Below are 14250 nucleotides of genomic sequence, written 5' to 3'. Positions count from 1 at the left end.
GCAGCTGTTTGTGGTTGCTCAGGCGATGGGCTGCTATAATCAGTCCTGGCAAATATGAGTGGGCAGAGGGCAGGTGCCAGATGTGGTATATATATATAATTGTTTGTACAGGTATTACAAGATTATAAAACAACAGCAGTGCCTATTTTAATGGGAAATGGGCACACAGAGCCCTTTAGGCAGCTTTCAGGCATATTATAATGTGCTCTTGTTTTTAATCTTACAAGGCACAACTCAATATGAATGAGGAAGTGGATTCCAATTCTTCACTCAGTTGGCCTCAGATGCTGAGTTTCAATGGGACATACAAGCATCCATACCCAGACCACAACATTTCCTATGTGGACTTCTACCTTCATCAGCCAGCAGTGGCAGCTGTCTTCATCATCTCCTACCTCCTCATCTTCCTCCTGTGTATGCTTGGCAATGGAGTGGTTTGCTTCATTGTTCTGAGGAGCAAGCACATGCGCACAGTCACAAACCTCTTCATCTTGAATCTGGCGGTCAGTGACTTACTGGTGGGGATATTCTGCATGCCCACCACTCTCCTGGATAACATCGTAACAGGTAGGTAGAACCTGATGATATAAATGTTGGAGCGATCATGGAAATCTCCTACAGAGTTTGGTTCTCACTCAGGATGTGCAAAAGAAGAACCAACAAAAATCTTTGCCCAAGCCTGCCCTGGACTAGAGCCCTAAATATATATCAAGTTCAAGAACATGCAGAGCCAGATCTTTGGCCCCTGCTTTGGCTTCTGGGCACCATGAGAGTGATTCAAAGGCGCCAGGAAGCTGCCATCACAGCATAGGTGGTCTCACTACCCTTAGTGAGGGTGAAACCCGCCCCCACAATGGTAAAAAGTCAGCATAGCTAGCTCTTCACCACCACTTCCAACTCCCCCTGGCATCAGGGGGTTATGGGGGAAGGCGATGTGTGTTGGAGGCATGAGTTAGCATGCCCCGAGGCTACTCAGACGTACAAAAGGGAGCCAGTCCAATCCCTGGCTGCCCCCCAGGATCGAGAGGGCACCAACTTGGCCGCCTTTCCCATCACTTCCGTGGTCCTGCAGTGAGTGAAGCTTGGCTGGACCTAAGGACCTGGCCTCCAGTTCACATTTTTTCTTCATTGTTTTTCACGTCCCTGCACTTCCAAGTCCTAGCCAGAGCTGGGAATGGAAATTAGACCATGAGCCAATCTCCCCTCTTTCTGTTTCCAGATGGATTAAAATCAGACTGCTTAAAAAAAACCAAACTCACAACATATTCTTTTTTTTGTAAAACCTCAAACCCAGTTTTGCAGCCTCCAAAGGCTCAGAGATATGTCAGAACCTTCTGAGATCTGCCTGTCACCAATCCTCAACTAACCATGGCAGAGGTCACCAAAATGGCATACAGGGCTGTCGTCAATAGTGAGTGGTTGCCAGTCATTCGCGCATACGCACAGCTAAGGCACATCTGTTTCTTCAGGGTACCTCAGGCATTCCTAGAAGGCCAGCACACTAGGTGTACAACAGCAAAGCTCTGTTGACTTCAGTTGACCAAAGACTGGTGTAACCGAGAGCAGAACCAGGAACAGACTAGGAAATAGCGTGGCAACTGTGTGTGATCAGTTGGCAAATTTTGACTTTTTATATTGACTATATGCTAGAATTTTCATGTGGTTAATTTAATATATATATATATATATATATATATACACACACACACACATTTTTCATTTAAATAGGTATTGTCAGCCCTGCGATTGGACACAATTACACAATGTGATGAGTATTAGTGGTAATAACTTTATACATTTCTTCCCCACATATTTTTTGACAAGTGTCCACACCCAGTGCTGTGATATAAGCCAGTTAGAAGCCTGCATTAAACTACACACCTTTCTTCCCCTCTTCCCCCTTTTTGTCACATAAGTTGGCTGTATAGATTTCAAAGTCCTGTCTACCCTTTCTGAGGTCCATCAGTATCATTTTTGGACAGGTGTGCATTTATGGTGCCATACAGCTTGAGAAAACCCTATTTTTTTTTAAATCTATTCTTATGAGACTGACTAAAACCAAACAAACATATATATATTTCATGCCCTTTCCTTACCTTTTAGGAAAATGTGCTTTTATGCAGTTAGCATAAATCTAAATATATTCAATTAAATCATTGTACAAAACTACTAGTACAATTCTAAATCAATTAAATAAATGCAGAAAGGCTTGATGACAGAGGCATAAATGGGAAATAATATATATTTAATGCATTTTACCTCTTTTCAGATGAAATTATTCTGGTATGCCGTTAGTACCATTCAGTATAAATCAAATTAAATAAACACTCAGATGCTGCAGAGGAGTTTGTGGAAAAAACACTCCTCATTTGCTGAGCCAATCAAAAGGTATTTTTAATTATCTTTAATGGAATTATACATCAGAGCACATTAAAATGTACCACATTTTCCTGAGTCAGCTGCAGGTTTTCTTTAACCCTGTGGCTTTTTACGGAACTATGCATAGGAGCATATTAAAATACAAATTAAAACTTAAATACCAAAATCAGAAGAAGCACACATCTAGATTTATTTATCAAACTTTAAAAAGACCCTTATATACCATCTACTAGTGAGCCAGGTTTTTAATTTTCAACCAGGAATAAAGTTTCCTCTTTCTAATAAATCCCTCTAACAGCTGTCTTTAAAATCTGGTAGCAGCTGTCTTTCAAAACTGGTAGAGAGCCCCTAGAGGTATCATAGGTTTAATCTCTATTCATATTCCATTTGCTCAAAGTAATACCTTTCATCTTATCTTTTTACATTTATTAGAAATTAGTACCTATTGGCTTAAACTGTATAAGAGGCCTTTTAATTTTAGTACATTTTTACCTAATTAATTGCATAGGATATAAAATACCCTATAGAAGCAGTTTATAAGTATGTATTTACCCTGTCATGGAAATTTATCATTTGTGAATTGCAAAGAATGTATTAGTTTCAAGGACACAGCAAAAGAACCCTTGCTTCCGTAGTTGTGTTAGAGTAAAACAAGCATGCAAACAAACAAAAAAACATATTTTTGATGAGTAGCTATTGACAAAAGAGCCTGTCTAGCACTTGTGTACCTATCAGAGGAATGTTCGTCTAGATTTCTGTATCAAATTTTAAAAATCTATTTAATTTCAAATTATTTTAACAGATATAATGGTATGCATAGTATGTGAGCAGTGCAACATAATGGCACTCAAACCACACGGGATACATAGACACAGCTTTGAATTTGTCTGGTTAAGACCATAGCTCATTGTATGGGTTGTATTACTTCTATGACATTGAATAATAGGTGTTTTGTTTTTTTAAAGATAAGACAAGACTTTGTGTTCCAAGTATCCTTTATTTTATGTATTATCTAAGCTCCCACATGCATTTTGGATCTCAGAGCCTGCTGTTAATATTTGAAGAATGACTGCATAGACTTTCATAGATTCAAAGATACTAAGGTCAGAAGGGACCATTATGATCATCTAGTCCGACCTCCTGCACAACGCAGGCCACAGAATCTCACCCACCCACTCCTGTGAAAAACCTCTCACCTATGTCTGAGCTATTGAAGTCCTCAAATTGCGGTTTAAAGATTTCAAGGAGCAGAAAATCCTCCAGCAAGTGACCTGTGCCCCATGCTACAGAGGAAGGTGAAAAAGCTCCAGGGCCTCTTCCAATCTGCCCTGGAGGAAAATTCCTTCCTGACCCCAAATATGGCGATCAGCTGAACCCTGAGCATATGGGCAAGATTCACCAGCTAGACACCCAGGAAAGAATTCTCTGTAGTAACTCAGATCCCACCGCATCTAACATCCCATCACAGGCCATTGGGCCTATTTACCATGAATATTTAAAGATCAATTAATTGCCAAAATCATGTTATCCCATCATACCATCTCCTCCATAAACTTATTGAGTTTAATCTTTGGTTTTTGTTGCTACTGTTTTTGGAATATATAAAATAAAAGGCATCTTTATCTTTTTTTTTGTGCCTAATCTTAGCCCGTACACTAGTGTACAATGTTAAAATAGTAGAGGAATTTTCACCCTGATCATTGAGCTACCACCAACTTTGCTGCTATCATTAAACTAGAGATTTAAACTAGAATACCCACCAAAAGGAGCACACATCTACAGTTATCTAACATATCTAAATAAATTTTTCCACACATTCCCTCTTATATGTTTATTTAAAACTAATAAAGAGCCCCTAATGGTATTACAAGCCCTGAGCACCTCATCCCCAAATATTCCTATATTTCTCCCACCGACTCATAAATGTTATGTATTTCTTCACGTAACTTTGAATTATTGGAAATTAGCCCCTTTGGCTCAAACTATGCAAGAAGTCTGTTAATTTTAGTAGTTTTGCCTGGTGGAAAACATAGCATTCAAAAAACAAGAGAAAACAAACAAACAAACCATCTTGCAGACAGTTTACAATGCTGCATTTCTTTCTTATACTGGATGTAAATTAAGCAAGTTTAATTTCCAGGAGAATACAAACCCCTCACTCACAGAGCAACAATCCATAATTCTGTAACAGTTTGAAGCACAGAGATAAAAATGTTATTTGTTTTGTTTGTTGTTCATTAGACTTCTCATGAAACCTCAAAACGTTTATCAGAAGGAAATGGAGAGGCTGGTACCCAATGAACATCTCTTTTACCATCAGATATCAGGAAGAGAAGGGTAGAGAAGTGAAGGATGGGAGTTTGTGTGGATAACAGATGTTGCAATTTTTATCTCTGTACTCCAAACAGATAGAAAAGCATAGACCATGAAAATTTGTTTGTGCTCTTTTTTTTACTATAATACATCTCTGTAAATGAGGGGGTTGTTTGCTGAATCCTGGAAATAAAACTGCCTTCTCAATTCACAAACGATGAATGTTTAATCCAGGTGTGACCATCATGGAGCTGCTATATATTAAGCTATGAATCATATTTAATAATGATATGAATATTGTAAGTGACCTGGTCAGTGAGGTAAACTAGCTGTATAATTACGAAAATTTGGAAAACCCATGCAATATATATCATCACTTCCCATTTATTCTTCTGAATAAAATTTATGTATTTATTTAGATTTGAGCTAGTTGCATAAAAGCATATTTTCCTAAAAAAATTATTTTTATTATTTATTTAAAGATTCACATAAGGATGCATTAAATAGAAAATAAACACTCTTTGTTTTCCAAAATGGTGGCACGGCAGTGAAAATGCGCACAGGTCCAGAAACGATACCGAGGCACTTTTGAAATTTAGGAAAGGGCTGGCAGGACCTTCATAGCCATGTAACCAGATAAAAAGAGGGTGGGAAATGGGAGGGACATGATGTCTAAAATGAAATTTTGACTGGTGCATTATTGTCCGGTGTCACACAACAGAGGTGGGACATCGACACCTGCCAACCAATACAATGTGATGAAAGGTACAGAGTTATTACTGGTTTCAGAGCAGCAGCCATGTTAGTCTGTATCCGCAGAAAGAACAGGAGGACTTGTGGCACCTTAGAGACTAACAAAGAGTTATTACTATGGCTATTTGCAATCAGTGTTGGGAATTAAACACATTCAGAGGTGGTGAAGGAGACAGTCTATGTTAGATGTACAGTCACACTCCATTAGCCCTACTCACAGACATTTGTAAGGGGGTCTGAAGTAGTCTTTGCTGGTGGAACTTACATGCTGAGAAACCAGGAAGTGTAATTTAAAATAAGCTGTGGTCATCTTCAACACACACCTTCCTATATCTTCTCCTAATTGCTTTTTTTGCTACATTCCTCCTTTCTACCCCTTGGCACGTGCGTTTTCCCAGATTAGATGCCGTTGCTCTCTGTTAGATTCAGTAGACTCTGTTGGTCCGATGTAGAGATGACATGTAAAGGGTGGCGTGTAAATTGTTGGTAACCAGGAATGAGTTTAAGTGATTGACCAAGTCTAAGTAATTCTAATGGAGTCTAAGTTGATACACACTGTGGGGGGCTAGGAGAAGGTGAAAGTTATACCTCTGTAAGGTAAGGTCCCTGTTTTATATGGAAGCATGTGAAACCATTGCAGCTATAGTGTCTATCTCCCTTTCCTCTCACATGGTGCTGCTTTAACCGGTGCTCATGCTAATGCTTCAGATACATGTGTGCTGCGATCAGTCATCAGAAGAACATCTCTGGCCAGACTTTGACATTAATCTCTGCCCTCCTTTTATTACCTTGTGGTGGGGCACTGTGCACCATCATTCACCTGCCCTTGGACAGCATTATGCCTGGGGGGAGCACTTCAGCTCTGGGAGTGTTCTGGGAAGGATGCTCCTTTACTGAGCCTTCAGTGCTGAAGTGACATGGAAGCAATTTACCTTTTTATGGCTATTTCAATTTGTACCTTCCAGGATGGCCCTTTGGGAGCATGGTCTGCAAAATGAGTGGGATGGTCCAGGGAATCTCTGTCTCAGCCTCCGTTTTCACTTTGGTTGCAATTGCAGTTGACAGGTAAGATGATGTAAAGCTCTGAAACCAATATTCAGTAAAAAAAACAAAACAAATATATTGCTTATCATCCCGGGATCCCCAGCATTTTTACAATTACCAATTCATCCTCATAACACCCTGATGAGATGGGGTGTATTGTGCCCATTTTAGGGATGGGCAGAATGAGGCACGGCTAGGTTAAAGTTTGGCCATCATCATTTTTTCCCACACTTGATTTCCATAAAGATGGTAGAGGAGCAGGCACTGCAGGGGAACCCCCTTAGTGTGGCTCCATCTCTCCCGCCTGCTGCTTGCAGAGCTGAGAACAACGGGTCTATATTCTGAGCCCAGGGCCCTCTGATCTGCTGCTGAGGGAAGGGGAGAGACGTCTGAGAGTCCCCATCCCCCAGCAGAGCAAGGAATTCGCCCAGAGGGGGCTGGCAGATCCTGTGTCTGCTACTCTCCCTTCAGGTGGCAGATCAAAGAGCTGCTGGGACCAGAAGGCCCCCTCCCAGGTCTGTAGCAGCAGCAGGAGGGGTGGCAATTCCATGCTCAGGGCCAAGATCACAGGACTTGGCCTGCTGGGCTACTCTAAAGAGCTCCTCCTCCCTCCCAGCCTGCCCATCTTTTATGAAGGGATGTATGTCTTCTCCCATCCCCGAGCCAGGCTGCTCTGGGTCCCTCCTGGGGGTAGGGGAGGATGTTATAAATACTTTTTCCCAGCCTCTATTTCTGCCTCTTCAATGCTGTGGGGAGGGTGTTTCTCCCTTGTTCCCCGCCCAGAATACTACTGGGGTAGTGAGATAGCCAGTTGCTTTGCCTCAGACCCCTGCTGCCGCTCTCATCTCATTTTGGGAGCAGGGGTAGGTCTCTCCCTTCCTGCCCCAGATTCCTAGCCGCTTCCTTCTCCCTTCGACGCCACCCTTCCCCTTCTTTGGGGCAGCTGCAGTCTCTTCAGGCAGCTTCCGCTGGCCCCACCCCTGTGGTGAGGTAGCAGTCTGCTGAAGCACAAGGAGGGATTCGGTCGAGGATGGTCAAAATTAGCATAAAATAAACTTTTTTTAAACGCAAGATTGGCCATTTGTTGGGTCTGACCCTTTTTTAATGGCAAGTGAGGTCAGTGAGCAGGACCACATTTGATGCGACTGTCCAGTGTCACACAACAGAGAAGAGGCAGAGCTGTGTATACAGCTCTGCATCTGGGGGCCTGGCCCAATGCTCTGTCCAATAGACCAAACCCTCCAGGCCGTGCACCTCCTTCCTAAGACGTGGTAGAAAATTCCTTGTTCATCAAGTACTGCAGGCCCAGCGAGAGAAGCTGATTTGCAGTGGAAGTAAATGTTTATGAATCAGCTGTTCCAAAACTGTGGTCCACGTGCTTCCGGTTGGCAGAACTGATTAGTCACACGGTGCTGACTCCTCCTCATGGCCAGCTGCTAAATGACATTGAGACACCTAAAACTACATGACATACTTTCCTAAAGCCACCTTTCCACGTAAGCAGCTATTGCTGTTGCCACAGGAATGTTCTTCAACTGTCACTGGGCAGAGAGGTGGCCCAGCCAATCGTGACTAGGAAGGGAACGGTCTATGAGGCAATTTCTCTACTGACATACGGACCACACTGTCAAGTTTGAGGACCCCCTGTTACAAATCATGGGCCAGATCTTCAGCTGGTGTCAAATGCAAAACTCCACTGATGTCACTACATTGATTTACACCAGCTGAGGCCCTGACTGCGCATGCGTATTTCTTAGGTTTAAAATAAATGATTGAACTGGGTTTTATTGACATTGGTTATATGGCTTTTAGATCTATTCTCTGGCATTTCATCTCTTCACTACAGGTTCCGATGCATTGTTTACCCATTTAAGCAGAAGCTCACCATATCAACTGCGGTTGTCATTCTAGCAGTCATCTGGGTTCTGGCTATTGCCATCATGTGTCCGTCTGCAGTCATGTTGCAGGTACAAGAGGAAAAGTATTTCAGGGTGATCCTCGGCTATGGCAATCAAACCAGCCCTATATACTGGTGCCGGGAGGACTGGCCCAACCAGGAAATGAGAAAGATCTATACAACGGTGCTGTTTACCAACATCTATCTGGCCCCCCTTTCACTCATCGTCATTATGTATGCCAGGATAGGGATCGCTCTCTTCAACAAAGCGGCACCTGTACGGGGAAAACAGAGCCAGGAGCAGCGCCACTCCGTGTCCAAGAAGAAGCAGAAGGTGATCAAAATGCTCATCGTTGTGGCTTTGCTTTTCATCCTGTCCTGGCTTCCCTTGTGGACTTTGATGATGCTCTCAGACTATGCCAATCTGACAGCGGTCCAACTGCAGATCATCAACATTTACATCTACCCCTTCGCTCACTGGCTGGCCTTTTTCAACAGCAGCATCAACCCGATCATCTATGGCTTCTTCAACGAGAACTTTCGCCGAGGCTTCCAGGCAGCCTTTAAGCTTCAGCTCTGCTCTGGGGAAATGATGCGCAGGGAGTTCTACTCCCAGCGGGGCCAAAGCAATGCCATATTACCGGCAACCACCCACCAGCTGCTGGAGGACCAACCTTCTCAAAATGCCAAGGATGAGGGGAAACCAATTCAGAGAGGGAACTGGATGAACAACCAGCACGACTTGATGATGGAAGACCTAGAAAAGGCAACCAACGACAATGGAGTAAAATGAAATTTGCTGTGAACTGGTTTATTCCAACTTCCCTTGGCAGAGTCTGATGTGGTGTGAGGTTCACACGATTTAAGCCCAGTCCCCTCGCTGGCAAAAACAAAACAAAACACATCTTAAGAAGTTACTATTGTAAAGTATGTATAACTTGTAAAATATCTGGTTGCTTGGACTAGATATGAGGCCTAATTCTGTCCCCCTTTATACCAATGTAAATCAGGAACAACTCCAATATAAGTATAAGTGAGAGTGGATTGAAGACCACTGATTTAAATGGAGATGCTCCTGATTTACATTTGGGGAGTAGAATCAAGCCTGTATTGTTTTAGTTTTACACTGTTCTCAGAATCGGTGAAACAGGGTTGCATAAAGTTTTGTTAGAGAAATGTTACAGCATGTAATGCTATTATTAATCCATACAACAGTTTTGTCAGAGTAGAATTGGAAGAGGTTATTGATTTATTTAAAATCCACTTAGACTTTGGGGTTTGGACTGGGTGCAAATCGTGGAATGATTCTGCTGGAACATTTTCATTATTTTTTCATTAGCCAATTTTGGACACGATCAAAATTTTATTTTGCAGATTAGGATGGTGGTTTATGAGACTAATGAAAAATCCTCAACTTTTAATTGAACAGTACCCATTTTACAAAGTCAGGATAATCGAACACACCCTCATTTTTACAAGTTAGCTGTTAAATTAACTTCATTTATTAATAGCCCCTCCCAGTATCATTGTTTTATATTTATGGATCAGACATATTAGCCTGTTCCTGAAATCATTCATTCTGCTATGTTACCATTACCATTAACTCAAATGTTAGAGATTTGCTTAATAGATCAGCATTAATGTTTTAATATCTCTGAATGTAGAATATTGTGCCACACAGCTTCCAGGCAAATGTGTAATTTGTCTTCACAGTGCTTCTGGCCTGGAGATGTTGTATGCTGTCTGTTTTTTTAATATATCTGCCTGTTTGAACTGGTGTGAGGTATGCAGCTTCTATGGCTTCTTATTTGTTCCACTTTCTGGCTGATTCTTTAGTTAATTTTGTGATTGAACTGTCATTTCAGTTTCTCTTTGTCTGAGAAATAAAAAGGATTAAGGATGTGAGAAATAAAGGAAAAGCTGCTTTTATGCTGCAGTTTTGGTGGGTTCTCAGCATCTTGTTCTTATATTTTTTCAAATCTTTGATAAAGAAATATCTTGCGAAAATATCGTGTTCAGTGTCTAAGTTGCACAGTTTGATGGTAGCAGTACTGGAGACCATGACGTAATTGCTCCACCAAGAGACAGTAACAGGAGTATTTTATGGTTCCGATCCTCCAATCAGATCCGCAGGGGCAGAGACTTACACCCACACAGAGCTTCACTGAAGCCAAAGCACACACTCTTCTGAAATCACTGGGGTTCCACATGGACACAAGGCTCCATCCACACAGGATAGGCACTGAACTCTAAGGTAGGCACTGAACTCTAACTACCTGAGCTATTCAAAGGTATGACATGGTTATTGATTTTTAAGGGTAGGCACTGATCTCTAACTACCCGAGCTATTCAAAGGAATGACATGGTTATTGATTTTTATTAGGATTATTACTTCATTATTTTTATGTTGTATGCAGTGCTGTCAATTTGACATAGCAGAGTGGAATGGCTGAGCTATTGGGTTACTGCCAAAATTGGTACGACTATAAAGACTTCCAGAAAGTCCTATTACCCTCCTATGCACCTTTAAAAAGAAAGTCGATTTAGGACAGAAGATAAAATACAGGCGTTCAAAAGCCTCCCCCAATAGATAAACTTTCCTATTTTTTTGGCAGAGCACAGCCACAAATTAAACATAGAACTTTACAAAACACAGAGTAAGGCATGTACCCTGCAGCAAAAAGCTTATTGACTGACAGAGACAAGCCAAAGGTGAGACAAGACTACAATATAAGTGAAGGAGAGTGTAAAGAAGTTATTGGTGAGGATAATGAGGGATGAAGGATTTCTGGAAGACATGGGTTATAAAGAGATGGTGCTTAGCAGACAATAAAACAGAAACTGTTCCAAGTGCAGGAAGCTCCATTACTGGAGGCACAAAGCAGACCACGATCTGCCTATTTTTGTGTGTGTGTGTGTTGTTGTTGTTGTTGTTTTTGTCATCTAGTGTCTGGCCCACAGGGATGATAAGAGATTTACTACCAACTCCAGTTATCATAGGGTCTGGTCTCAGCTCTCCGGGTGGGAGAGTGTGACTTGCTCTGTAGCTGTGTGCATGGGAGTATTAGAGAACAGGGAGCAAGAAGACAACATATGAGAGAGCAATCTAGATTACAGTGTCAAGACAGGACAAGGGAGGGAGGATTTCTGGAAGAAATCTGGGGCACTGAAGCTGAGAACAAGGAACCTGAATCTAATGAGGAGAAAGCCACAGAAGGAGTGATGCAGTCAAAATGGCAGGCACAGATGTATTTACCAATGGTGTTTTAGGCTGTCCAAATTGGTGGAGAAGTTGAAAGCCAGAAGAGGAGTCATTTAAGGAAATCAAAGGGATTCTGAATAACCAGCACCTCCCCTTCATATCAGAAAATGAAATCTCAGACACAGGTGTGTGTGGGAGGATATGCATTAACCTCAAGAACTCTGCAGCCTGAAGTAATGTACTGTAAGTTGTAATGTTTCGGGGGGAAGGGGGGGGGGGAAATTAGATCTATCAGACCTCTTCAATATTTAGAGGAAGAATTGCTGTAGGGAAGACATTTAACACTAATTTTGATTAAAACTCCCTTGACGAGACTGAACACCAAACCATTTCAGTTGTTAGAAGAAATCTGCACAGAACAGCTGCTTGGAGGTTTGTTAAGCCTCTGGAGAAATGTTATTTTCTATTCAGAATTTCATGACCCTTCACCCAGACTAGACAGGACATTATCACAACAAGATAAACAGCATTTAGAGAACAAAATTCCATCAAAGCAGGGTCCTGCAGAGACCTTCTGTGGTGCACTCCACTAGTTGGTGCGGCAGCCAGAGTAAATCTCAAAAACAATGATGAAAGGGAGACGAGGAAGGAGATCAATTCTGCAACATGCTGGTCCTTATATGGGCATGGAATGAGAATTGTGTAACTTTACTCGCATGAGTAGTCCTATAGCTTCCAATGGCTAAGTGACCAAAATTAAATACGTGCCTGAGTGTTTGTTGATTTGGGGCCTTAATCTCTTTCCCACAGACTTTAGAGTTTTTTGTTTTGGTATGACACAGACAAGTCAAAGGCAAAACAAGACCTAAGATAAAATACAAGTAAACCTGGGCATGAAAAGATTTTTGGTGAGAATAACGAGCGACTTCTGGAAGAAATGGGCTTTGAAGGGGGATTTGAAAGATAGGGTGCTTAGCAGACCATAAAAGGGAACCTGTCCCAAGTGCAGGAAGCTCTATTTTAGGAGGCATAAAGCAGAGCCCAATCTGTCTTTGTGTGTGTGATGTTGCCACCTAGTGCTGGCTAGTCATGCCAGCTACCACAGGGGTGATTTTTAGCTCAAGTGATATAGGCCTTGGTTTTTGGAACAGTTTTCTCCATCAAAAACCACCTCCTATCTTGGAAATAACCTCATAGACCAATATCATGGAGACGGATTGATTTCTGATGCCCAATTTGAGACATCTTAAAGGGGCCTGATTTTTCAGAGGGTGGGTACTCATGCTTTTCTGAGAATCAGGCCTTTTTATGGGGTCCCAGATTCAGCAGCCAAGTTCACAATTCACTTTTGAAAACTTTGTCCTTAATTCACAATATGCTGTTCACCTGTCCTGCTTTCCAAACTTGAAGGCCCAATCCTGTTTCCACTGAGATCATTCACACTGTGCCTCTTACTTCATCTGGAGCAGGATCTGGTCCTGGCTCTGTAGACAGGTGAGTCTGTGTGAGAGCACAACTCTAAATAATAATAGAGGCCAGATCTGGGAATCCCATCTTTTCCCCTTGTCAAGGTTCCTCCCCCACTCTGAACTCTAGGGTACAGATGTGGGGACCTGCATGAAAAACCTCCTAAGCTTATCTTTACCAGCTTAGGTCAAAACTTCCCCAAGGTACAAAATATTCCACCCGTTGTCCTTGGACTGGCCGCTACCACCACCAAACTAATACTGGTTACTGGGGAAGAGCTGTTTGGACGCGTCCTTCCCCCCAAAATACTTCCCAAAACCTTGCACCCCACTTCCTGGACAAGGTTTGGTAAAAAGCCTCACCAATTTGCCTAGGTGACTACAGACCCAGACCCTTGGATCTTAAGAACAATGAACAATCCTCCCAACACTTGCACCCCCCCTTTCCTGGGAAATGTTGGATAAAAAGCCTCACCAATTTGCATAGGTGACCACAGACCCAAACCCTTGGATCTGAGAACAATGAAAAAGCATTCAGTTTCTTACAAGAAGACTTTTAATAAAAATAGAAGTAAATAGAAATGAAGAAATCCCCCCTGTAAAATCAGGATGGTAGATATCTTACAGGGTAATTAGATTCAAAAACATAGAGAACCCCTCTAGGCAAAACCTTAAGTTACAAAAAAGATACACAGACAGAAATAGTTATTCTATTCAGCACAATCCTTTTCTCAGCCATTTAAAGAAATCATAATCTAACACATACCTAGCTAGATTACTTACTAAAAGTTCTAAGACTCCATTCCTGGTCTATCCCCGGCAGAAACCAGCATATAGACAGACACACAGACCCTTTGTTTCTCTCCCTCCTCCCAGCTTTTGAAAGTATCTTGTCTCCTCATTGGTCATTTTGGTCAGGTGCCAGCGAGGTTACCTTTAGCTTCTTAACCCTTTACAGGTGAGAGGAGCTTTCCCCTGGCCAGGAGGGATTTCAAAGGGGTTTACCCTTCCCTTTATATTTATGACACCCCTCGTCCTGAATACCTCTATCAGTCACTTCACTGATGGTTTTTATCTGCCTGTCCATCCAAGCCTGAAACCTCTCCATTGTAAAGTTCACAGGTAGAATCACAGTCTGAAGGTGCAAAAGTTCTTTCAATATTTATTTTTCAGTCTATGCAGTCAGCACGTTATGC

General features: G+C 42.0%; 1 protein-coding gene across 1 annotated transcript; it reads left to right on the top strand.

The window, feature by feature from the left end:
- Positions 1–239: 239 nt before the first annotated feature.
- Positions 240–9179, top strand: NPFFR2 (neuropeptide FF receptor 2). Its single transcript, XM_077814347.1, has 3 exons — positions 240–567; positions 6411–6510; positions 8336–9179. Exons 1-3 carry the CDS (start codon positions 240–242, stop codon positions 9177–9179), a joined length of 1272 nt encoding a protein of 423 aa, XP_077670473.1.
- Positions 9180–14250: the final 5071 nt, after the last annotated feature.

This window comes from Eretmochelys imbricata, chromosome 4, assembly GCF_965152235.1.
Source record: "Eretmochelys imbricata isolate rEreImb1 chromosome 4, rEreImb1.hap1, whole genome shotgun sequence".
In the NCBI taxonomy this organism is placed as follows: Eukaryota; Metazoa; Chordata; order Testudines; family Cheloniidae; genus Eretmochelys; species Eretmochelys imbricata.
Note: the sequence above shows the minus strand (reverse complement) of the source record. Positions and strands in the feature narration are given on the sequence as shown.

Coding starts and splice junctions, on each gene's coding strand:
- NPFFR2 (XM_077814347.1), top strand. CDS start 240: ATGAATGAGGAAGTGGATTCCAATTCTTCACTCAGTTGGCCTCAGATG. Junction 568..6,410: donor CCTGGATAACATCGTAACAG/GTAGGTAGAACC, acceptor TGTACCTTCCAG/GATGGCCCTTTGGGAGCATG. Junction 6,511..8,335: donor GTTGCAATTGCAGTTGACAG/GTAAGATGATGT, acceptor TCTTCACTACAG/GTTCCGATGCATTGTTTACC.